General features: G+C 38.1%; 1 protein-coding gene across 6 annotated transcripts; it reads right to left on the bottom strand.

Annotated features, from left to right (window-relative positions):
* Window positions 1-360: 360 nt before the first annotated feature.
* LOC117570001 (translational regulator orb2-like) lies at window positions 361-22,868 on the bottom strand. 6 transcript variants are annotated; one of them, XM_034251393.2, is made up of 12 exons: window positions 22,507-22,868; window positions 18,567-18,682; window positions 17,979-18,481; window positions 16,729-16,817; window positions 3,012-4,511; window positions 2,747-2,951; window positions 2,423-2,686; window positions 2,153-2,368; window positions 1,981-2,061; window positions 1,699-1,887; window positions 1,251-1,642; window positions 361-1,188 (listed from the first exon to the last, which is right to left on the bottom strand). In XM_034251393.2, exons 2-12 carry the CDS (start codon window positions 18,589-18,591, stop codon window positions 756-758), a joined length of 3,897 nt encoding a protein of 1,298 aa, XP_034107284.1. In that variant the 5' UTR covers window positions 18,592-18,682; window positions 22,507-22,868; the 3' UTR covers window positions 361-755. The 6 variants fall into 6 exon arrangements, with proteins under 6 accessions (XP_034107284.1, XP_051861096.1, XP_034107283.1 ...); XM_052005136.1 differs by lacking the exon at window positions 22,507-22,868 and adding an exon at window positions 21,337-22,055 and having other exon boundaries at window positions 18,567-18,676; XM_034251392.2 differs by lacking the exon at window positions 22,507-22,868 and adding an exon at window positions 21,337-22,054.
* Between the last annotated feature and the right edge of the window lie 199 nt (window positions 22,869-23,067).

Genomic DNA, 23,067 nt, shown 5'->3' with positions numbered 1-23,067 from the left:
GGGAAATTTAATAGTCGTGAATTACGACCAGTTTGTTCATATTTTCTTCCAGACTTGTAAATGATATAAGAGTAGTTCGAAACTTTTGTCTTCTTTTTGGCGAATGTTCATGTTTCATCTATAGCTATTACAGCATATAATATAGTTAAATAATTGTATAAAAGTCAATTCAAAACCACACCAAAGATAAATAAGTACATATATGTAAATATAAATATATACGTGTATATTAGCGTGGAATTCGTGTAGGAATATATACGATATATAGTTAGTTATATAGATATAGATAGTTTCTTAAAGTTATATACATTTAGCCGCTATTATAAATATGTATGGTGTGTAAGGAATACTTCGAGTAAATAATTTCGTAACGTTTCTCAAAATATATATTTGGTTAGACAAAATCGGTTTTACAATATAAGTATATATAAAATAATTCATATGGGCTGTACTAAGATATTGAAGATCGGGGCGAAAATAAGCGCTTCGAACTTGTCGGTTGGAATATTTTGTAGTTTTGTTTGTTCTCTTTTGCCTTAATCGATAAGTACTCAAAACACTTGGAGCGAGATCGCAAACTAAGCTAAGCTTTAGAGTTAGTCTCATTACTAAATATTTTTTCGTTTTTTTTCTGTTTTTTTGTTTTTTCTTTTTTGTTATATAGAAAACCCATTCACACTTTGTGTTAAATTCTGTTTGGAATTACGATTACATAGAATATTTTGGTTTGCCGAATAAAAAATCGCTTCGTTACTTTAGTTAAACGGGCCGGGAACAGAGGGCTCGTCGTCATATGTTGGCTTGCCAAGAAATGGTATGCTGAAATCCACCATATTCGGATAGACCAAATACTTGTTGACCGCCTCACACAGTTTGCTCTCAATCACATTGGTGACAATCGACCAATCCACAGATTTATCGCCCACCTGGGGCTTTGTCGATATCCAAAGACGTGGAGGGCCACGGAAACTTAACCACACACGATCAGACGGTGGCGGTGGCAGGTTTAGGGTGGCACGTGCAACCATACCCTTAAGATCAACACGCAGAGTGATGTTGGCATTCATGTTCTCCATGGCACGTTGCACGTACGGCAGTTCGGTGGCATATTGAAACAGATTGGAAGTGGCAATACGATCGACAATCTTGAAAATGCGTCGAGCATTGCCCGGTGAATTTTGGAAGAACCTTAAAAGCATGAATTTAATTAAATTAGCAATCCATATTCGGAATATCTTTCTGTTATTTACTCAGTTTGCCCGACTGGTTCAGTGGAAACGCCAGCTGCTGGACTTTCGGATTCCGATGAGGATCCACCCGAGCTCTCGGCATCGCTGTCGTAGATGGCATTATTACTTCCCTCCTGTGACAGCTCATCGGGCATGCTACGCGTATCTGGCGGTGGTTCTGCTCCTTGTGGTGCAGTGTCCACAAACACAGGCGATGATTTGGGCTTGCTGCGCACACGCAACAGATTCAGCTTGGTGGTCACTGTAATGTGGGCGAGACCCTCGTAGGTAACATCTGTATCGAGCCAGACGCCGCGCTCATCCAGCATGGGTTGCGACATGCGATGGAACAGCATGGGCGACTCGCCCAAGTAGATGTTGGTGATGACAACCTCCTCCATAAAGCTGGGCAGCTAAAAAGAGAGTAAACTTTCAGTATAATAGTATAAAATAACCATTTCAAATATACCTTAATCGAGTTGAGTTTCTTCTGCATAAATTCCTGGATCTTCAGATGCAGCGCAGTGTCATGCAACCAGCTAAAAAGGCAGCGACCCAACACCACATTGGCCCAGACAACGCTGCCAGAGGGACCAAGGAAAAGCGACTGATCAATGCCTTTCCACAGCTCATCCTCCTGGCGTTTGGCACGACGAGCCTAGACAAGCAAATGTAACGTTGGATTAGTAACTTGATCAACTGATATCTTATTAAAATTAAAAATACAAATGGAAATCAAAAGGTAACATACTTTTCTACGATGACGACCTGAGTGCTTTATATCATATTGCGGCTTGCGGCAAACGGGGATTTGGTTTTGCTTACAAGCTTGCTAAGGGTACAAAATAATAATGAATAAATGATGAAACTCATAAGGAAATTAAATTAAAATAATGATGCACTATGTTGACTGCTGCAACTACCTGATAAACGGCCATAAATTTGACATAATCCTGTGGATTTCTGGCCACATCAGCATTCATAATGAGACCTTCAAAACCATCTTTAGCCGCATCTGGCGTTTCATCGTCCTCGAGTATATCATCGCACTGCGTATCCGGCGTATTGGAGCCCGCTTCATCATTGTTGTTGGAAGCCAACGAGGTCATGCTCTTCTCATCGCTCTTTTCCGTGCGAGTCTAACAAGGAATTCATCATTAATACACAGTTTGATATAGGCTTAGCTTAGTTACTTTGCTGGGTTGTCCCATTAACAAGTTGACAGCTTGTTGGGCAGCGGCTGCCTGCAGATCGGTGTCTTCGACAAAGCGTATCATTGGCACATGCAAATCCTGTTCGTGCACGATGCCCTTGCTGGCGGTGATAAAGCGACGATACCAATCCTCTTTCTCGCGATCGCAGCGTGCGAAGAGCAGCAGACGCACCTCATCGCCACAGGGCATGGTGAGATCTTGTAATCCCAGATCCGGATTGACAGTATTACGTAACTGACGTAGCTAGAAGTTGAGAAACTAATTAGTAAACTGTTCTATTTAAATGGAATTTTCACAACTCACATCTGCCTGCAGCACTGTGGCAGCAAAATCAATGGGTTTCTCCAGCTCATCGGTGCCTGGTGGCGTTATATTAATGCCAACTAGATTTGATTTCGTATCCTTTGCCTGCACATCCAATTGACTGTGCACATTATCCTGTGGCGTCGAGAAATCAGTGCACAAATTCTTGATGATCAGCTGTATGGGATACTTGCGATTGAAGAAACTGAAAAGACAGTTTAATTAGAAAATGGTTCTTGAGCATAGAATATCAACCGAGACTCACCGCTTCTTGGCTAAGCCCACGGGCAGCAACTCGATGCGACAATCGCGCAAATCGTAGGAACGATGATCCGTAAATAACACTTTATTGCGATCGATGGGCGCCTCGTTCCACATGCGTCGCTTGGGTATGCGCGCATTTGTCCCCGACATCTTCAACACCGAACCATCGAGACGCACATAAACGGCACGCGTCATATTAATAGAAAAGTTGGCCGGATCATAGGTGCTAATCTCATTCAACCAGCCCGAATAGGTCTTTACGGTCTTGTGCTCCTCCACAACGGGAATCTCACAGAAGGGCATCGTAAAGTAGTTGGGTATCTGGAAGGGCATGCGCTCCGGATGCGTCTTCAGCACATAGTTCTCGAATAAATACTGCACATACGAGCTGGACCAATTGACGGCCATGACAACCAGAACAGTTGATAGCACGCCACGCAGGAAATCCGGCAGAGGCATCACAAGCAACAAAACCACGCTGCTCACTAGGAACATCGGCGGTGCTACCGAACTAACGCGCCAGTTGATGGAAGCGCTGCTCAAACTTGCCCACAGTTCTGACCGCGTGCCACTGAAAACGCTTCTGTTGGATGCAGTGCGTTGCGGAGGAACTGAAGGTAGATCCGTGTCGGAATCCTCACGCTCCAAATTCAAATCTAGCGCTATGCGCACTCTCGATGGCACCTCGTGCTCTTTGCTGCCAGCAGCTGGTGCAGACTCTGGAGACTCCGTGCTACTCGTGGGTATCATATCCTCGAGCACCTCAACGCCCGACTCTATTTCGACATCCTTGCGTGCCATGACAATGCCACGCTTTACCTTGCCACTGGCAATGGGAATCTCCGTGGTGGAGCTTGGCTGCTGCTTCGCCTGTGCCTCAGCGGCCTGAGCTTGCGCTTGAGTGCTCGTTGATGGCTCGGCGCTGGGCTCGGCATTGTGGCGACGTCGCAGAAAATTGCTGCGCAGCGCCGTGGGTGCGCAGGGACTGGTGCTGAGTTCCTTTTTGTTCATCACGCTGGCCTGTTGCTTGGCCTTCACCTTGGACTTGATGTGCGCCAAGCCGGAACGCAAGCGCGAACGTTTGCTGCCGATGGCAGCTGTGGCCGCAATGTCGCCGCTGCCCAAACTGCTGCTGTCGTGCTGCAGCAGCTCAATGTCCGGATCCGAGTCCGAGTTGTTGTGCTCCTCGCCCAGCGGTGTGTTGATGGTGACGCACTCGGTGTCCGAATCGCCGTCGTTGCTCCAACCGACAGCAGTGAGGGCCACGGGTTCGGCAACTATGACCGGAATGCTGTGCGTTGAATGCTGCTGCTGTGTGTGATGCTGCTTCGAGGATTTAATGTCCTCAATCGTCTGCGACACCTTGCCCTTGATCAGCTTCCAGGTGCCAACGCTGGCGTTTGGATTCGTGTCGCCACTGGCAGCTGTCACGCTGCTTGACAGCGCCGTTATCAAGTTGGGGCCACTCGTCGTCGGCGATATTCGCTCAATGCTCCCCGATCTGGAATAAGAATTTTGACGAAAACTTGTCAGATATTTCAAAAACGTTGAACTTAAAAATACACAATAACAATTACATTTACACCACAGCATTTCAGAATACCTAGAGTGGAAAGAACTCTTGCCAGTTAAGAAATACTTCCACATCTCAACAGCGTGCAACTCTGTCCCTGCCTATTCAATTTTTTGTCGTAATGTTCATCAAAGTTTTTAGTGTGGTTGCCACAAAAGTAATTTAGAAATTGATCAGAAAACAATTGAAATTTTACTCAGTGAATAATTGAAACATTTTACGTTTAAGTTGTGAGCGAAAAAGGGTGGAGACTAAAGTTCCAAATCACCAAATCACCAAATAATCTGAATCACTTCTATTCTCATTTCAAGATTGACCGCAATCAGTAAAAGATTCAATAAAAAAATCATGTGATGATTTCATATATATTTCAATGTTAGCGCAGACGTAAAATGTTAATTGTCAAAAAATGAGAATTTCTAATTTCCCATTTCGTTTTACTAAAAGAAACTACCGTAATTATACAATCAAAAGATATTTTGTTAATTTATTCCAGAAAAGTTATTTTTATTTATTTGAATGAAGATATATGTTTTGTTTTCCACTTTTTGTCCTATAACCTGCATTTTGCGTTTTCCTCTGTGTATTTTTGTGTTGGTGTGTGTTTTGTGTCTTTTATTTTGTTTTTCGTATTGTTTTCGCCTTAGAAAAGGTATTGGAATATATTTCTTGTGTATATAATCGTATATGTATATTTCATTCGTTACGGTTTTACATATTTCCATTAATTTGCTTTTATTTTGTTTTGTTTTCTTTTCGTTTTTGTTTATTGGTTTCTTTATTTTGAAATATTGCATTGTAGTTACTGCTGATATTTTAGTTTCGATTTTCGATTTACGTTTTTCGATCTTCGTCATTTTGAGAGAGGGGGAGAGTTCTTTACTTGGAGAGCCGTCTAGTTTTAGGTATGAATCGTATGTATATATGCATTTTGGTTTTTATCATTGTTATCATTTTATCATCCATATGGGGTTTTTCTATTAAGATTACTTTTGGTATTCTGAAAAATACCATCTCCTATTTTGAATATATTTCGTTATTTTTTTCTGCTTTGAACATTTAACTCTGTGTATCTGTAATCTGGTATCTCGAATCATCACGAATCGAACTTGAAGAACGCATTTCAAAAACGTCTGGAGGAAAAACATGATTGGAAATCGAAAGTACATTTTTGTTTTGTTGGATTTAGAAAACTACAAATATTTTTTTGGTTTTTTGTGTTTTCTTGTTTTTTTTTTCCTTTTTTTGTCAACTTTAATTTTGTAAAAATTAAAAAATTACGTTTATTGAAAATTACTATAAAATATGAATATTTTGCTAATTTTTCATACGCTTTATATGTATACGTATAATGCTATTGTTTCATATATATATAAGATATATATATATCATTATTTTTTGGTTTACTATATAGTTTTTGTCATATATGCCAACTTTGCTTTAGGTTTTACTATTTATGTTCATATATTTATACTTTTTTGGTTTGTCTTGTTTTAAATTGTATAATGCTAAAAAATTATATGCTCTTGCTTGATTTTTGTTTTTTTCTTTTATGTTTTTTGTTCTGAATATTTAGCTAAAAGGAATTCATTAGTAAGGGCGCTCAATTTTTAGTTACATTTCAAAGGACTAAGATGCGTGAGAATTGTTTTCCACACGCAAAATTAAAAAATGGAAGAGCGAGTGCTCGACACTCGCTTTACAGGCTACTTTTTCTCAATCAGATTCAGATTCGATTTATATTATAAAATTCTTGAATAAGTTTTTAAAAGGTACCAAATGTTATAACCTTGTATTGTTATGTTTTTGTTTCTTTATTTTATTTTTCTTTAACCATTCGAAGCTAGTTCCAATTAGCGTAAAATTTAAGGTTCATTCAAGGGTTTTTGTTCAGTTTAAAAAATTTTCTATTTAAAACATTGCGTTTGCTCTTCTCCTTTTGCCTTTCATTACTTGTTCTTTTGTTTCACTAACTACAAAGAAAACACTGTACAAAAATTGTGCTATGAAAATACTCAAAAAATAATCAATAATTTTGTTCATAATAATAAATCATAATAGCTAATACTTTTAATTGTCTATTCATTTCTAATGCCAATTTCATGGTTATTAATTACTATTTATATGTATTTGTTTATATGTTTTTGCATTTGTTTTTTGCTTTATAGAAATGTGAAGAAAACAAAATGCGGCTCAGGAATGCAGAAGTGCAATAAGCAGGATTGCAATTTTCCACTTTGAATTTATTAATTATTGGTAATTATTATTAGGTTTTAATTTGTCATTTATTAGCAATTACTTGAAGCAAATTCTCTCCAGTTTTTGTCTTCAAAAATACATACATAATATTATTACGTTTTATAAATTTCATCAATTGTACTACGTGTAAATTTCATATATTTTCTTTTAATTTTTTTTCTTTTTATTTGTTCATATTTGGTATCAAAAACACATATTGACCAATTTGTAGTAAACATATTAAATATTTAATAATAAGTTCGAGTTCCAATACTTTTTTTGCAGAGTCTTTTGTATCGTTTAAGTATTTAGTTATATGTAATGTTATTTATGTTCTATTAATTATTTTATATTCAGTATTTCGAGAATATATTTAATATATTTACAATAAAGTTTCGAAACGAACAAAATAATAAAACACAATATACTGATGTTCATTTATTAATAGCAAAAGGTTTTTCATTTCAGTTTTCTTTTTTTCTCATGTTTTTTTTTTTTTTTTTTTTTTGTTTGGTTTTTGTATAAATTGCATATATCAAATATTTTCATATATTAATTGTATTTATATATGTTGTATATAAATATATATAGAAAAAACAAGGTATAAAAGTGTATCAACGCAATTGGTTAAAGCTACAGGAAACTACAGACTACAAAACATATAAAAATATATTTAAGAATTCGGCGTACAAAAAATATAACACTAGCTAGCGTCGTCCACGCATAAACTATAACAAATAAACACTCACATCATACATACAGAGAAGTTACTCCAAATGATTGCAACACTCAAATAATGCACTCAGGTGTATACAATATGAAAACGTCTTCGTCTTCGACTTCGTCTTTATCGTCAAATCAATATAACAAAACTATAAGCTGTTCTTAATAATGTACACAGATGTTTAACAAAATTTACAAACTAAAAACAATACAATTAGCGTAGTCTTCGAAGGGGCGTTACTTTCTCTAATATGATTTGATTTCGTAAACGCAAATGTCTTTGACTAATTCTTCTTTCATTCTTTATCTTCGTCACTCTTTCTTTCTTTCTTCTTTTTTTTTTTGTTTGGAATACTTAAATAACAAACAAGTGATGCTTAGTTTAATTATAGCACGCTACACAAGATTCCAGTGTTTTTGCAAAAACATTGAGCGTTTGCTTAAATTGTTTAAGAGTTCTTATTATTTTTTTCTTTTTTTGGTATATGTAAAATATTTCCGTTTAATAGTTTTGTCATACAACTTTTAGCATATTTAAATATTCATATTTTTTTGGTTGGTTTTTGCAATTTTTGTAGGTTTTTTTTTTGTTTTGTTAACAGTTAAAGTATAAAGTATATGTTTATATAAAAGTATAAAAATCTATAAAATATTGAATTTCACTACATTTAAAAAACATCGTCATCGTCTTCGTCATCGTTACCAAACGCTTTTCCTTTACATATTTAAATGTCTTTTTAAAGACTAGCATTTAATTACTTTTCTCAATGTGTTTAGCACAATATTAGCAACGCGCCTGTATGCATTTCATTAAAATATTTGCATAAAACATTTACACTACAAGGAGCAGGCTGCAAAATTTTTTGTTTTTCTTTTCTTTTTTTTTTTTGGTTGGAAAGATTCCATAATGTTTAATGTTTTAATACAATTAATTAATTTGCTAACAATTAATTTAAAAACAAACGAACGAACGCTTCAAGTCATCTAATTTGTTGTTTATGCAGTTTCAAAAATATATATATATATATGTATATATAGAATTACATATGCCACACACACACATATATCCAGTATATATGTCGTTTCAATTATTAATTTATAATATAAAAATTCTAGAAAATTGCTATTAATGTTGTTTGTTTTCTTTCCTTTTCTTTCTTTTTGTATTTCCTTTTCTTTTATGAAAGTGCCACGCGATCGACATTGAATTTGAATTTCATTTAAGAGTTAATTCATTTTTTTTCGTATTTTCCATTTGTAAACAAAGCGCGAGCAAAAATTTGCTAATAGATTTGACTATCGTATATAATTTACATTTAAAAGTCGAAAGTGACTTGTACTTATCTTCTTGTAATTTAATGAATTTATTTCTTGTAGTACTTTTCATTGTTTCTTTCTTTTTTGTTTCTCATTAGTATATAGAAAAAATATCGTATTTTGTTTTTGCTCAAGTGCCATTAAACATGCATTTTTGATGTAGCAAAATTTTCGTATATAAATTGGAAATTAAAAATAATAACTATTATTCATTTGCTAATTTTTCATTATATAAAGTCTACATATTTAAAATTGTTTTTTCTTGTTTGCTATGTTGAGAATCGTATTATATAAGATATTAGATATTATTATATACTGTTGTCAACTGCGAAAGTTTCAGTTGGTTAACTAAAAAAATCAACAGAAAATATTGCAGATATATTTTGTTTTGTTTTGAACCCTCGAAATTGGAAAAGTTTTTAACTCGGGGTCTCTTTGATATTTTTGTTTTCATTAAGCTAACTTGGTTACGCGTTTGCAAATTCTTTTAATGTTATTTATGTATATCTTGTATCTTCGTATTTGTATAACGCAATTAACATATACCTTTAGTTATGCCTTTATATATATAATATATATATATATTATAATATTTATAAATACATGTATTGAATTGTTTACGAATTAGTATTGCACAAAAGTATGTATTCAGATTTTTAGTTTTATATATATATAGATATAAGATTTGTGGTTCCTAAAAAAACAGTTTATACAAAAATTGCTATATAAAAAGTTGTCTAATATAAGTGTAAGTTAAGTATTTATAGATTTGTTTTTTCTTCTTTTTATGCATACAAAACGGTTTTTATCATTTTGTGTTTTCTTTGCTTGTTGTTTGCCGTTTGCTGTTTGCAACACGCCCATCTTACAACAAAATATTTTAAATAAATATATTTATATAGAAAAGAATAAAAACTAAGGCAAACAATGTGACACAAATAAAAAAAATATAAACATAATACTGAACACAAGCAATTTGACATCCTTTTGTTATTAATAACAATTAGTTTATTTGACATTTTTTTAATAGTTCTTTAATTCAAATGCTGTTTATTTAACAATTAACAAAAAAAAAACACTGTCGGGTGTATTTTCTTTGTGTAGGTTTTGCGTGCTTGGTTGTTGGTTTTTGTGACTAGGCTCAAACTAAAAATGAGCTTTAAATAAAATGTCCATCGCGTTTATATTCTATTTTCTAGTTTATCAAGAGAGTGTGTAAAAGATTCGATGAACGAATAAATTATGTTTGCGTTTCATTGACCGATTTTTGATTCTAGTTCATTGCGTTAATTTTTTGTTTTTTTTGTGTCCTTAGCCGAGTTTCGATTCTAATTTCATTGCATTCTTTGTAATGTATCCTATAGCCGAGTAATTTTATTGCATCCTTTGAGTGTGTATGTGTGTGTCTAGGATATTACGTCGCATGTCAGAATCGTAGTGTATTCATGTAGTCTGTGTGTTTTGTTGTACCCCCGTACAATTCAAAATTATTGTGTCTTTTTGTCAACTCGTACGTTTCTGACATGTAACGTAATATCGGAGAAGTAAATCAACTATATATTTCCGGGAAAGCAACACCACATTATTTAATTTCCTGAGCTTTAGCTTAAGCTGCGAAAATTACTTAATCACCTTGTGTAATTCAAGAAATATGATGTGTAATGTTTTAGTTAAAGGGTCACCCGGATTTGAAATGGCACTTGTTATGATATTGACATGGATGATGGCAAAAGATTGAAAATGCAACTTCATACTATTTCTTTAAAATGGTATTTAAATTATACTGAAATAAAATGTGTAACCGAATTGTATTGAAAATCATTTTCAATATCATCTAATTTAGTGTAAGAGTCTCAATATAGAAGGGTGATTATTAATTTATATTGAACGAGTTTTTCAATACTGAAAGGTGTATTCCAATTCTTTGTGTGGCGCTGAGTTTAAAACATTGTATTGAACATATTTGTATGGAATCATACAATAGGTTAATATTGATCTCTAATTTAAACGCAATTGTATTTTGAAAATATTCAAGGATATTTTTCAATATAGAAGGGTGTGAAAGATTTATTTTGTATGGCGCTGAGTGAAAATTTATATATTGAAAGGTTACTTCAATATAGAAACGCGTAGGTTATTTTTGATATCTAACCTAAACGCAATTCTATTGAAAATATTTTTGATATTGTGTGATTATTTTCAATATTTAATTGTTTAGGTTAGGCGCTGAGTTAATAAATTATATTGAAAATCTTTAAGTGGTGAAATTATTTTGTGTAGAAATATTATGTGAACATATTTCATCTCTAATGTACAATGTTAAATCGATATTGCTTTTTGTATCCAGTTGTAAATTTCTGTGTGGTTTCTAAGTTCTATATTGTATATGCATTTTGTTTCGGTACCGATTTTTAAAGGTAGGAACTTGCGATTGCGATTTGGTTTTAAATTATTCGCTTCTCTGTCTCTGCCACACTCTTTTTTATCTCTTTTTATATACACTGTTTTATTTCAGCTCATTTGTAATTTTCGACTAGTCAAAATGATATAGATGGTATCGTAATAACTAGTCTCGATCTAATCTAAAGATGCCTTGCGAGGATTGTTGGCTGACTAAAGGGAGGATAAATGTCCCTAATAATAACATTTTTGTTATTGTTTTTTTTTGGTGGTCTTAAGTGAGATAGATGGCATATCTTGATACTATAAAAAAAAAAAATAAAGTACAAAAAAATACTGTGCAAAAGATTCCGCGTAAACAAAAGGTTTGTTAAATAAATTACTTAATAAAAAAAAACGTCTAAAAACTATGTTGCAGTTTCTTATAGGCGAGTGTTGGTTACAACAAAACTGCTTTCTCTCTCTCATTTTAGCTAGACTCTTTTTAGCTGCTATTGCACCTGGTTTTTTACAGCCTCTCGCCAAGTCGAGGTGTGTTGTCTGTGACAGTGTCTTTTACTTGTTGTTGGTTACTAGTTTCTCTGCTTCGCTTGTTGGTTGTTGTAGTGAGTGTATCCGTGCGTCTGTGTGCTTGTCTTATAGATTAACTTTACAACTTTCGCCTGCTGATGTCTTTACACCATACTCTCGTTACTCGTTACATCTTACTCGTTACTCGTACTTCTTCCACTTCTGATTCTGATTCTAAATCTGATTCTGTTCATGGCATCGCTCCTGCCCCGTTCCAGTTTCCGTTCTTGCTGTGTTGGTGGTAATGATTCTCGGCACTGCCAGCGCTGCGTCCAACAACCGATGTCGTTGCTCCCTCTGTTGCCGTCTCTCGTCGTGCAGCGCGGCCTACCAGCGCCGCCGTTAACACCAGCGAAAGGGCACCGCACGCGGCCGATCGGCGCCCTCCTTGACCAGCGGCTTGTGATACTCCCGCCCGGGTCGCGAATGAATCACCGCCCAACAGTGCTCACAGTAATACTGCAGACAGGTGACATTGGCGCAAAAGAATGGCGCAAACTTGCCACCGCAACGCTGACCCTCGCACTCGTCGCACATCTGATCGTCGAGCACATATGGTTTCACCTCCACACGCTTATCGATGTCGCCATGCTGCAGCTGCACAAAGCGTGCCGAGATCGCGGCGATGTAGCTCTGTTGATTCGAGAAGGCCACACGACCAGCTCCTTTGGGATATTTCAGCTCGGGATCCGTGTCGATGCCGGCATAACAAACGCCGCCATACAAGCGATCCATGATCATGGCCAGCTCAAAGGCTTTCAGGGGACGTGGCACACCGCCAACAAACACTGTTTTACGGGGATCCAGCGACATGGTCGCATCGAGGACATAGTCCGCATCGGCCAGACGCCAGGGACGTATTTGCACCGCCTTGTCCTTGATGGTGGGCGAGGAGACGCACAGATAGAGCTTATCCTCATCGGTGATGCACGAATCAATCAATTGCTGCACACTGCTCTCGTCCTGGAACAGCAGAAACGCGTAACCCTTGGGAGGGAAATACGATTTGGACTCCGCCTTGTGTGGCCAGTCGACAACCAACGGTCCGAAGCGTCGAAACGATGTGGTAATCTCATCCTCATCGATATCCGGTGGCAGTCCACCCACAAACACCTTGCGGGAGAACCGCGCGGTCCCATCACCAGCATTACCTCCATTCCCTCCCTGAATCGGAGAGTGCGGCGAATGGGGCGAGAGACGCGAGGGTGAACCCATCTTAAGTGCGTTCAGATAGACTGTGGGATCATTGCTCGCCGCAATGGCCATGGCATCCGCTTCGCTTAGGTGCTTATTGCCAACGTTAACTCCACCACCTCCTCCACCCAATCCTCGCATACCGCCGCGATCGTTCAGGAGTCCCATATTGTTGTCGCCACCGGCGCCGCCTCCCAGCGACATGCCACGCATGTAATCGCTCAGAGTATTGTCCAGGCCACCGCCTCCATGATGCAACTGTCCGTTGGTGGCCATCATGTTGCCATAGCTGTTGCCCAAATACGGCGCATCGCCTCCGCCTGTGGCACCCGCTGTGCCCATGCCAGCACCATTTCCAATCGACAACGTCGGTATATTCATGTGTCCCGGACCTGGCCCGGCACCGCCTCCCATTCCTCCATCCATGTGGGATCCAGGGCAACCGTAGAGCGCCGTTGGGGAGCTGCCCTTGATGGGGAAGGATATGCTGCGTCTGTATTTGGGCGATACGCCCGGCATGGACATCTGTGGTATGGGCGAGATGCCGCCACTGCTGCAGCCCGCCTGTGAGCCATTGTACGGTGATCCACCACCTCCTCCTCCGCCTCCACCGCCGCCTCCGGGTGAGGATGGACTGTGTCCGCCATCACGTTGCTGCTGCTGTTGCTGCTGCTGCTGATGATGATGATGCAGCGCACTCAGATTGGGAGAGAGCTGCTGCTGTTGCAGCTGCGGTGGCAGCTTGTTGAGATTGAGATTTGGCGGCATACCGCTGCAGCTGCAGGGAAGGTAACGAGAACAGATGAAGAGGCTTTTTTCATTGGCAATTTGATTTACGTGTGTTTGTAATTTAAACTATTAGAAATTTTGTTTTGTTTTGTTTTTGGTTTCATTATAAAAAGGAGCAATTTGTTTAAAGAATTTGCTTCAAATTGAGGGATGGAATATATTATAATATTATTTTAAAAGAGAGAGATGCAAAAATTAGTCGAAAGTCGGGGAGATTCGCATTGCCGCCCAGCGTTAATTAAATAATTGAAAAGAACTCACGAAAGAAGAAAATCAGAATGCAAAATCGTAATCGAAATCAGGAATTGGAATATATATAACTATATATGTATTTTTTATGTATTACTTTTGTTACACTGGGCGTGTGGTTGTCTTTTTAAGCAAGTTTCAAGTTCATTATAATTTATTGCCGAACCCTAAATTGAAGCAAAAGCTATAAAATTGTTCTCAATAAATTGCTCCTAATTTTTATATATTTTTATTATTTGATGTTTTTTCTTTATATTGACGATTTTTGTTGCTGCCGTTTTTCAATTGTTGTTGTTGTTGCTGTTGTAGTTGTAGTTGTTGGTTGTGGTGGTGGATTTTTTTGTTTTTTTTTTTTTTTGGTGTAGGAGGATACAGTGTTGTTGTTGTTGCTGCTGTGGTGAATTTATGGTGTGGTGGGTGGTGGTTGGTTGGTTGGTGGTGCTAGTGGTGGTATTTTTTTTTTGTTTATCTTATTTTCCAATCAGAATATATGAACGTACAGTTAAAGATGCGCTGGCTGTTGGCTGTTAAAAATTGGGCGCAGTTTGAGCAGCACTGGTTGCGGTTAGTTTCAAAATGCACTGAACAAACTGTTGGCAAAACAAAATTCCAAACACTTGACACTGCACGGTATTTTGGTTATTTACTGCGATAACGATAACAACGATTAACGATACACATATGTACGTATGTAGAGTATACAACAAATTGCTTATGCCTTATCTTTTAATCGTTATTTGATTTTTTGTGTTTTGTTTGTTAATATAGTCGCTTCTATTTAAGACTGTGCTGCAAAGATAGCAACGGCCCAGAATAACGAAAGTTTCACCGAACCAACAAAACAAAAAAATATTGGCCAAAATAAATAACAAAAGAGTTTGTTACATATATTTAGAGAGTGAGATAGAGAGAGAGTAAAAACACGCACAGTGGGCGGCAATGGGTTAAATAAGTGGAATGGTTAATGGACATCGGAAACTAGTTCAAATTTGTATCATTTGTATTGTTTTGTTTTCTTTTCGTTACGTTTCGTGTTTCGTTTTGTTGGTGTTGCTGCTGCTTCTGCTTCTACTACTAATGCGAAGCTCTCTCGCATGGCCATGCTAATTGATTGACTAAGCACAGTGACTGCCAAACTGTAAGGCCAGCCCCAGACATGAAATTGCATGGAAAAATTTTTGTAATTTAAAATGTTGACGTTGCCATGGGGCAAGGTAATGGGTAGGTGGATGGTTGATTTTATGTGTGTGTGTGTGTGCCGTGTGTTGTGTTCTGTTGGGATTGAGAGCTCTGGGCTCTTAATGAGGATGGTGGATGCAAATGCAGATGATGATGTTGCCGCTGCTGCTGCTGATGCTGTTGATGTTGTCTGCGGCAGATGATGAAATGTATTATAACATATAGAAACGTATACAAGTGTAAATAGATAAAAACCATAAAAAACCGACAACGACGTCAAGCAACGTTCTGCTCACTTAGCTCTTAGCTGGGAGAGGGGAGATGACAGGGAGAGAAGCAAGCGTGTCTGCGCCTGATAAGCGCAGTCACCAGGTGTCGCTACAACCAATCGCAGTGATGGTTGGTGGTGTAGTGTTGTGAAATGCAATTATAGCAAATGCAATTAGCAAAAAAGTTTAAAAGTTAATTGAAAATTGTAGCGGAAATGAAGCAGTCGGAGATGGAGCTGCGAAAAATATATGTATACCCGCCGCAGTTCAAAGATTTCAATCGGAAACTTTTGATTGACAGACAAATCGAAAAGCCGACAGCTGATGGGCCTAAAATGCACACACACACACATACACGTCATGTAAATCAATAAAAGAAAAAAAATAAAGAGTGGCAACGCAGGTAAGCGCCTAGACATGCATTTCAGTATTTAAAATGTGAAATGGCAAAGCCTCCTCCTGTGTGTGCTTATGTATTTGTGTGTCTGGGTGTGTGTGTGAACCACGCCAGACGACGCGACGATCCCGGCCTTCCCACGCAAGCCGGCCAAGACCCAGACGGGGGCCCTGTACTTAGTTCTAGACGTACTTACACACACACACACACATATACACATTTTGTGTATGTATTTTTTATGTCTATGGCAGAGTTTTTGAATACAAGCGACACATAAACAAAGCACAGTGGCTGCTGTAGTGCACTTTACAAGAGTTGCTGCCCAAGCGGGGGGTGCGCAGCGAGCTTTAAGTTTAAGGCCGTCGTCGTTGTCGTTAGCCATAGTAGTCAAGGATGGGAGGCAAATGCATTAAAAATGCACAAATAAAAAAATCAAAGTCACAAACTTTCGGTCAACGAACTTTTTGCAGCAAATGTGCAACAGGCAGCCATCATCGTTATTTATTTTTGCACACAAGAAACCAGTGTTTATAATTTGCGATTAGCACGCACCAAAGCTCAAAAACTACGCTCGCCAGATGGCGTTTTGAGTCGGAATTAAAACAGTGTGTACACATACAATTATTACAGCATGTAATATGCACGTATGTAGGCAAGTGTTGTGTGGGTGTATGTGTGATCAATTTGGCATGGCGCGCGCCCAAAACAGCAACAACAACAACACCAACAAAAACAATGTCAACGAGAGTAAATTCCTTTCTTTTTTCTTTATGTCGAGCTGTGTGTAATAATGGCAATTGTAGTTGTCAGGCTCACTCACCTTTTGCGATTGAAGAAACCTCCTCCGCCGCCGCCACCGCCTCCACCACCGCTCTGTAGATAGCTGTTGCGCAGATTTACCTCGTCGTTCTGCGAGAGAGAGCGAGACACAAGTATAGTTAGCATTATGTATTTTGCAACAATGAGTAATTCTTCTGCCAAGTGGTTTTGCAATCAAATATCAAAAGCAGCACATCTGTTCACCAAATTTTTGTTGGCAGAATATTTGCGCGCATAAAAATAGACGCTTCAACTACAAATTAAATTGACACTAACGCGAGGCGAGGCACAAAAATAACACCACAGCAAGCAAGCGGGCCAAAAACAGCTGACACTGTGTGTGCTACTAGGAACACAACACACTTTGAAACAAAATGAAAACAAAAATAAATTCCGCTAAAAAGTGAAAACTACTAGTTACTGTATTGCGAACAAATGAAACACGCGTTGCAAATCAAATAAATCTGTCACTAATTGAAACAACTAAATGCTAATTGGCCACACTGTCCAATGTCCGAGGTCCCGACAAATGAATCTCAAATTATATACACAACTCAAAATTGCCTCTAATTGCGATTAACGCCAGTTATGACATATCAAAATGAATCACTGTGCCCCAGCTGACTGCTTGCGGTACTTTTGATAACTCAACGAAGAAACATGAAGCGGAAAAGAAAAGAAAATGCTATAGAGCAAGTCTACTGTTGAATACGCTTCCTATACGAGCACAGTTTAAAAAAAATGTAAGAAATAATATTAAATAAATTTAAAAACAAATATAATTACTGAAAATTAGGATTACATATGCGACATGCGATACGTATACGAATGCTATAAAATATATATACATCCTATAAATTATAAAAATAATCCTTGCATATATCTGTAACATTAATTTAAGGTAAATGGAAAACCTAATTCGAATTTTGCTAAATAAACTATATAAATTAGTGCAAACCAGTAACCGGATTAGTATTGACCTAAGAAAGAGTATACGACCAGAATGCTCAATTAAATAATGCGCTTTACCGCCACAGCTATCTTAAAAATGCAAAATGTATTTCACATTATACTGTAAACTTTTGATATTATGATAATATTAAGTTGTAATATTTCACATTACTCCAAAGAAAGGGTGTTCGATAATAGTTCTCTTCTAAACAAAGTTTCCGATCAGAACTATTTGCAAAACCACATCGCATAGCTAAGCTCTAAACTATCGATAGGAAATAAAATGTATCGATTACTTACGCCAAAGAGTGATGCTGCCTGCTGCTGTTGTTGGTGTAGATGCTGCTGCTGCTGTTGTTGCGAAGGGCTGCTGGAGAGCGAGTGCGAATCGCAGGCATTGACCATCATGCCCAAAGCGTTGCCAACGCTGCCGTTGTTCTTCATGCCCAGCAAATTGGATGTGGGCGATGCATCGCCACCGCCACTTGGACTGTGACTATGGCTGTGACTGTGGTGCTGCTGTTGTTGTTGTTGCTGTTGCTGCTGCTGATGTTGTTGCTGCTGCTGCGAGTTGTGATGGAATTGCTGCAGTATGTCATCCAGCGACTCCTCGTTGGCATTGAAACGCACCGAGATGGGCGTGCTGCTGTTTAGGCCAGGCGGTGCTTTAAGTGCTGCTGCTGTCAGGCCGCCAGATGGCGGCACCGACGATGTAGGCGATGTGGCCAGGCTGCCGACAACGGATGTGGATGCCGATATCGATAGATTGCTATTGCTGCCACTTGCGCTGCTGTTGCCACTGCCTGCAAATGAAAACGAAACGAAAGTATTTTTGTTATGCTCGGTATTTAGTTTCTCCACACATTCATTCATCACAACAATGCTAACCTTTTGGTAATTTTAGCGAGTCCATGGTGCCCGCACCTCGAGTCGTGTTGTATCTATGGGGGATTTATACGGCTGCACTTGAGCGACGACGGCGACGACGACGACGTTGCCTTAGCCTATATTAAATGTGGGCCACACACACAGATACACACAACAACATATAGAGAGCGATAATTATACATGTATCCAAAACATCAATCAGACGCAACGTGAAGCGACAGCGTCGACGGCACATGAAAGTAAAATGGAAAAGCAGAAAAGAAAGATATATTGTTAGAACTATATAGAGATATATGTTAGATATGTGGTGTATTGTTGAAAAGGCGACACGTCATCCGATTAGTTTATCATATTTCTATTCACACGTTTCTGTTTCTGTAATGTCAACGTCGTTGTCAAACGCTGCTCCGCACGTAATTGCGTTTAAAAATAAATACAAAAATAAAGCCACAACACGGCGAGCAGCAGCGGGAATAAGTAGCAACAAAAACAGAAACCGAAATAAACAATAATTATTTTTGCCTATTTATAAAAGCTTTTACTGTCACTGCAAGCGAACCGGGGAATTACCTGAATTACAGTGAAAGCTCAAGAGAACTCACATTCGATTATGTAAAATTTTGCAACAAGAGGAAGGAAAAAATAATAAATACAAATAATAATTTAATATAAAGCATTATTAATATTTTTCCTTTGGGGAATATAATTGAAAAATAGCAATTCCAGCTAAAAAGCAATTGCTGATAATCTAGGTCGGTTTAACTATTAATATTTTTATTTTTTCATATTTTTCTTCCAAATTTTTCTTCAAACATTAATTTTGTTTTTCTTTTTAATTTTATGATCACAAAGATCAAATTATATTATTATACTGTATTATATTATATTATTATTATATCAAAGATAAAATTATTATTATGAAATGAATAGAATTTGAAAAGCAATTGTTTATAAGCTTTATTAGTTCACCGTATATACTGAGTATATACTGTATTAATATAATAAGTATTGTAATACTTTGCTACCAATAAAGCACACAACTACCAAATAGACTTTGTGCAGTTATCAACTCGACTCCGTGTCCAGCCCCCAACTAACTGATGACCCTCCACAACTCGCTAATTACATTTGAATGTGACGGACAAATGGACGGACGGAGAGGCGAAATAACGTTGCCGATTTTTGTTTTTATGTCCGTACAAATTTACTATCAGAGTACACGTTTTATCGCCACAAACAAGCGAATGGTTCGATAAATGTCTCCATTAAAGTGTGCCTTGCGTGTTGGGCCAACAACAATAACAATGGCAATCAATCTATTTTCGATACAGATAAAAACAAAAGTAGCGACGACTGTGAGTAATAAACAAAAGATAGATAAATGAAAATTGTTTTGAAAATATGGCGTTGTATTCTTCCCACTCTTTAGACCACTGTAAACCCCATTTAAATCCAATCAGAACATATGCTCTCGAATATTGCTCGCACTTCGTTTTGAAAATGGAATTGGAATTGAAACTGAAATTGGAACTGTCACCGGAAAGCGACCATTTTAAAAAGCCCGGAGAGAGAGAGGGAGAGAAGAGAGCGGCACTGGGCCGTTTAATTAGTTAAATGCAAATAGACAAACGACAAACAAAATTGTTATGCCAATGAAAATGTGCGACGAGGCATGAAGAGCTGACCGCAGATGATTCTTTCCCACACCGCCCCTCTACTCTAAAACGCCCCAGCAATGCCCGACTTGCAGCTACCCGGCCTCAAAGCGGTAATCAATTTTGTTAATTATCATACTCATATCACATAGTTCTGAAGTGTATTGCGTGAACATGCATAAAAGCATAATCAATACATAAATTTGTCCTACAAACAAAACTAGAGAGCGACCCCCCAAAAAAATAAAAAAAAAAAAGTTACTCGAATTACAGTAACGACGGCGACGTCGCAGTCGCTAGCGGCAGAGGTCGACGAGTAATAACAATGACAGTAACGCCCCCATCCAACTATCCACGCACACTAATACACATGCAGTCAGTCAGGCACGCACACAATTGCAAAATAAACACAAGTGTAATGTACCGCCAAAAGCATAGACAGCTTGGCTCAGGCTCAGCATCCATGCAGGCAAGAACGAGAGACAAATAGAGAGGAGCAAGAGCACGAAAGTTGCGCGATATTTCTGGGAGAGCGAGCAATGCGCTGACAAAGCACGTTTCGCCTGTATTTGCATTTGTATGCGTGCGTTTGTGTGCATTTGTACGAGTGTGTGTGTGTGCAAACAAATGTATCTTCATAAAAGTACTTTGAACAAATTAAAATTTGTTGTTGCTGCTGCTGCTCGAGAATTTCTATTATCACACGTCTGCGCTGCTGCTGCAATTAGATTTAGTAACTGGGCCAAATCAGCAGCAGAGGCAGCGACAGAGCAACGGCAGCGTAGTGCTTTTCTCTGAGATTTTTAGGGGTTATTACGGTCTTTGCTTTGCTCAACTGTTTCGTTGTCGTTTCGCTAGTGCCCCAATTTCAATTGGTTACGCAGCAGCAGCAGCAGAAAAAGGCAACCCTGCATATTGGGGTTGCTGCCTGTCATCTACTCAAATTAGGCCAAATGCTGCCCGCTGCCTGCGCACCACACACACACACATTTACGCACATTCCGTATTTAAATAAAACTAACATTTTGACAGGTGCAAACGATGCGATAGAAAAGCCGCAGCAGCAGAAGAAAAATAAAACGGCAACTGAAATTGTGTGTGTTAATAACACTAACCTTTTGTACTTAGAATTTGGCTTTGCCCTCTGTCGGCAGTTCGATGCAACGAAGGCACGAGCGCAAGTACGAAGACAGTTCACGAAGTCACGACGGCCGCAACGACGGCGACGACGACACTAAACTTTCAGGTGCAAGTTTTTCGTTTCGTTCGTTTCGTTTTGCGTTCGTATGCGTGCGTTACATTTCCGGGGGTGCAGGTCGGCCGTCTCACTCGCACTCTCACTACTCTCGCCACAATTCTGTGACGTATATTGGCACTGTTATTTTTTTTTGCTTTTTTCTTCTTCAGTTTCTGCAACACAGCAGCAGCAGCAACAAAAAATTCCTTCACTCAAGAGGAAGAGGCAGCGATATTTTTCTTTTTTTCTTGGTTTATGTAAATGACGTTGCGAGAGTTTTAAGCAGCTTTTGCATTTTTATCCATATTTTAACCAAATACAAAATAGATGAACTTCAAAGATTCTTATTTATTTTTTAATTTTCACACTTAAGCCAACAAATTTTTTAGACACACGAATTCTGCACGTTTTCTTTTTGTTACACATTAAATTTAGATTACACTCGAAACTTGGATTTAAAGAAAAGACATATTAAATGTTAACACTATAATTTTCTGCTTAATTTTTCCCAATAAATATTTTTATCTTTTTTCGGATTGCGAGAGCAGCTCCGTCCGCTCACTAGCGCGACGATTGTGAGACTGAAAATTACAGGCGCTGCTGACTTTTCACACAAGCTTGTTTTGTCGTCGTCGTCGTCTCAGTCGTCGCTTACTTTTCCGACGCACGACGAAAAATCAATCATTTTCAGTTGTTTTGCTTTCGTACGGTGTTTCGTGCTTTTCTGTCAGAACAGAACGAAACAGAAAAAACAACAGCAGAGCAAAGACGACAGCTGCTCTGCCGAAAGTGTTGCCAATCATCATTACATGCAATTGGCAACGATACATCGATAAATTTGCACAATGTTAAACAAATGCCTAAGTACACATTAACGCTATTGCAAAGGCAAACATGGGCCGTTACATAAATACATAACAGATGCTCTCATATTTATGTAAATATCTGCTGCGATCTGGCAACGCCGTCAGCGGGTGTAACATGGGTAACAACAAAACAAAAAGAGAATGCAAAAAACAATCGAATTACATAAAGCAGAACTACTTACAATAACAAAGCCTCAACGTCGCTCTTCCTTCGTCGTTCTTATTCTTGTTGTTGGTTTGCCCAATATCAGCTGCGTCTTATACACAACACACGAACGTACACTCACACGCGCGAATGTTATTACTGCTGCCCGCAGCTTTCTTGTGCCTTTTGGCTTCCGTGTAATATGTATAAAATATATGTATACGAATGCGAACCCTTCTTCTGGTTTGGTTTCCCGATAGAAAAGTTGTGTAATGTATCGAATGATTTTCACTAGCTTATGTACATTTTTTTTGTTTATTTTTTTGTGTCAAATTTTATACAAATTTTGCTACACAACTACGGCAGTTGTTCTAGCAAGCACTCGACCTGCAACCCAACTAACATAAATAATAACGTACATACATACAAAAATGTCAATGCTGTAGTGGTAGTAAGCTTTTCACAGCTGTTTCCAGGGTGACCGTGCTAGTGAATAATCGAAAAAATATACCAAAATATTCTTAGTACTAGTAAGCTTTGCACAGCTGTTTTGTCGCCAACTTCGATAAATGTAGTTTATCTGAAACGATATTGTTAG

The sequence above is a fragment of the Drosophila albomicans genome, chromosome 3 (assembly GCF_009650485.2).
Source record: "Drosophila albomicans strain 15112-1751.03 chromosome 3, ASM965048v2, whole genome shotgun sequence".
NCBI classification, from domain to species: domain Eukaryota; kingdom Metazoa; phylum Arthropoda; class Insecta; order Diptera; family Drosophilidae; genus Drosophila; species Drosophila albomicans.
Note: the sequence above shows the minus strand (reverse complement) of the source record. Positions and strands in the feature narration are given on the sequence as shown.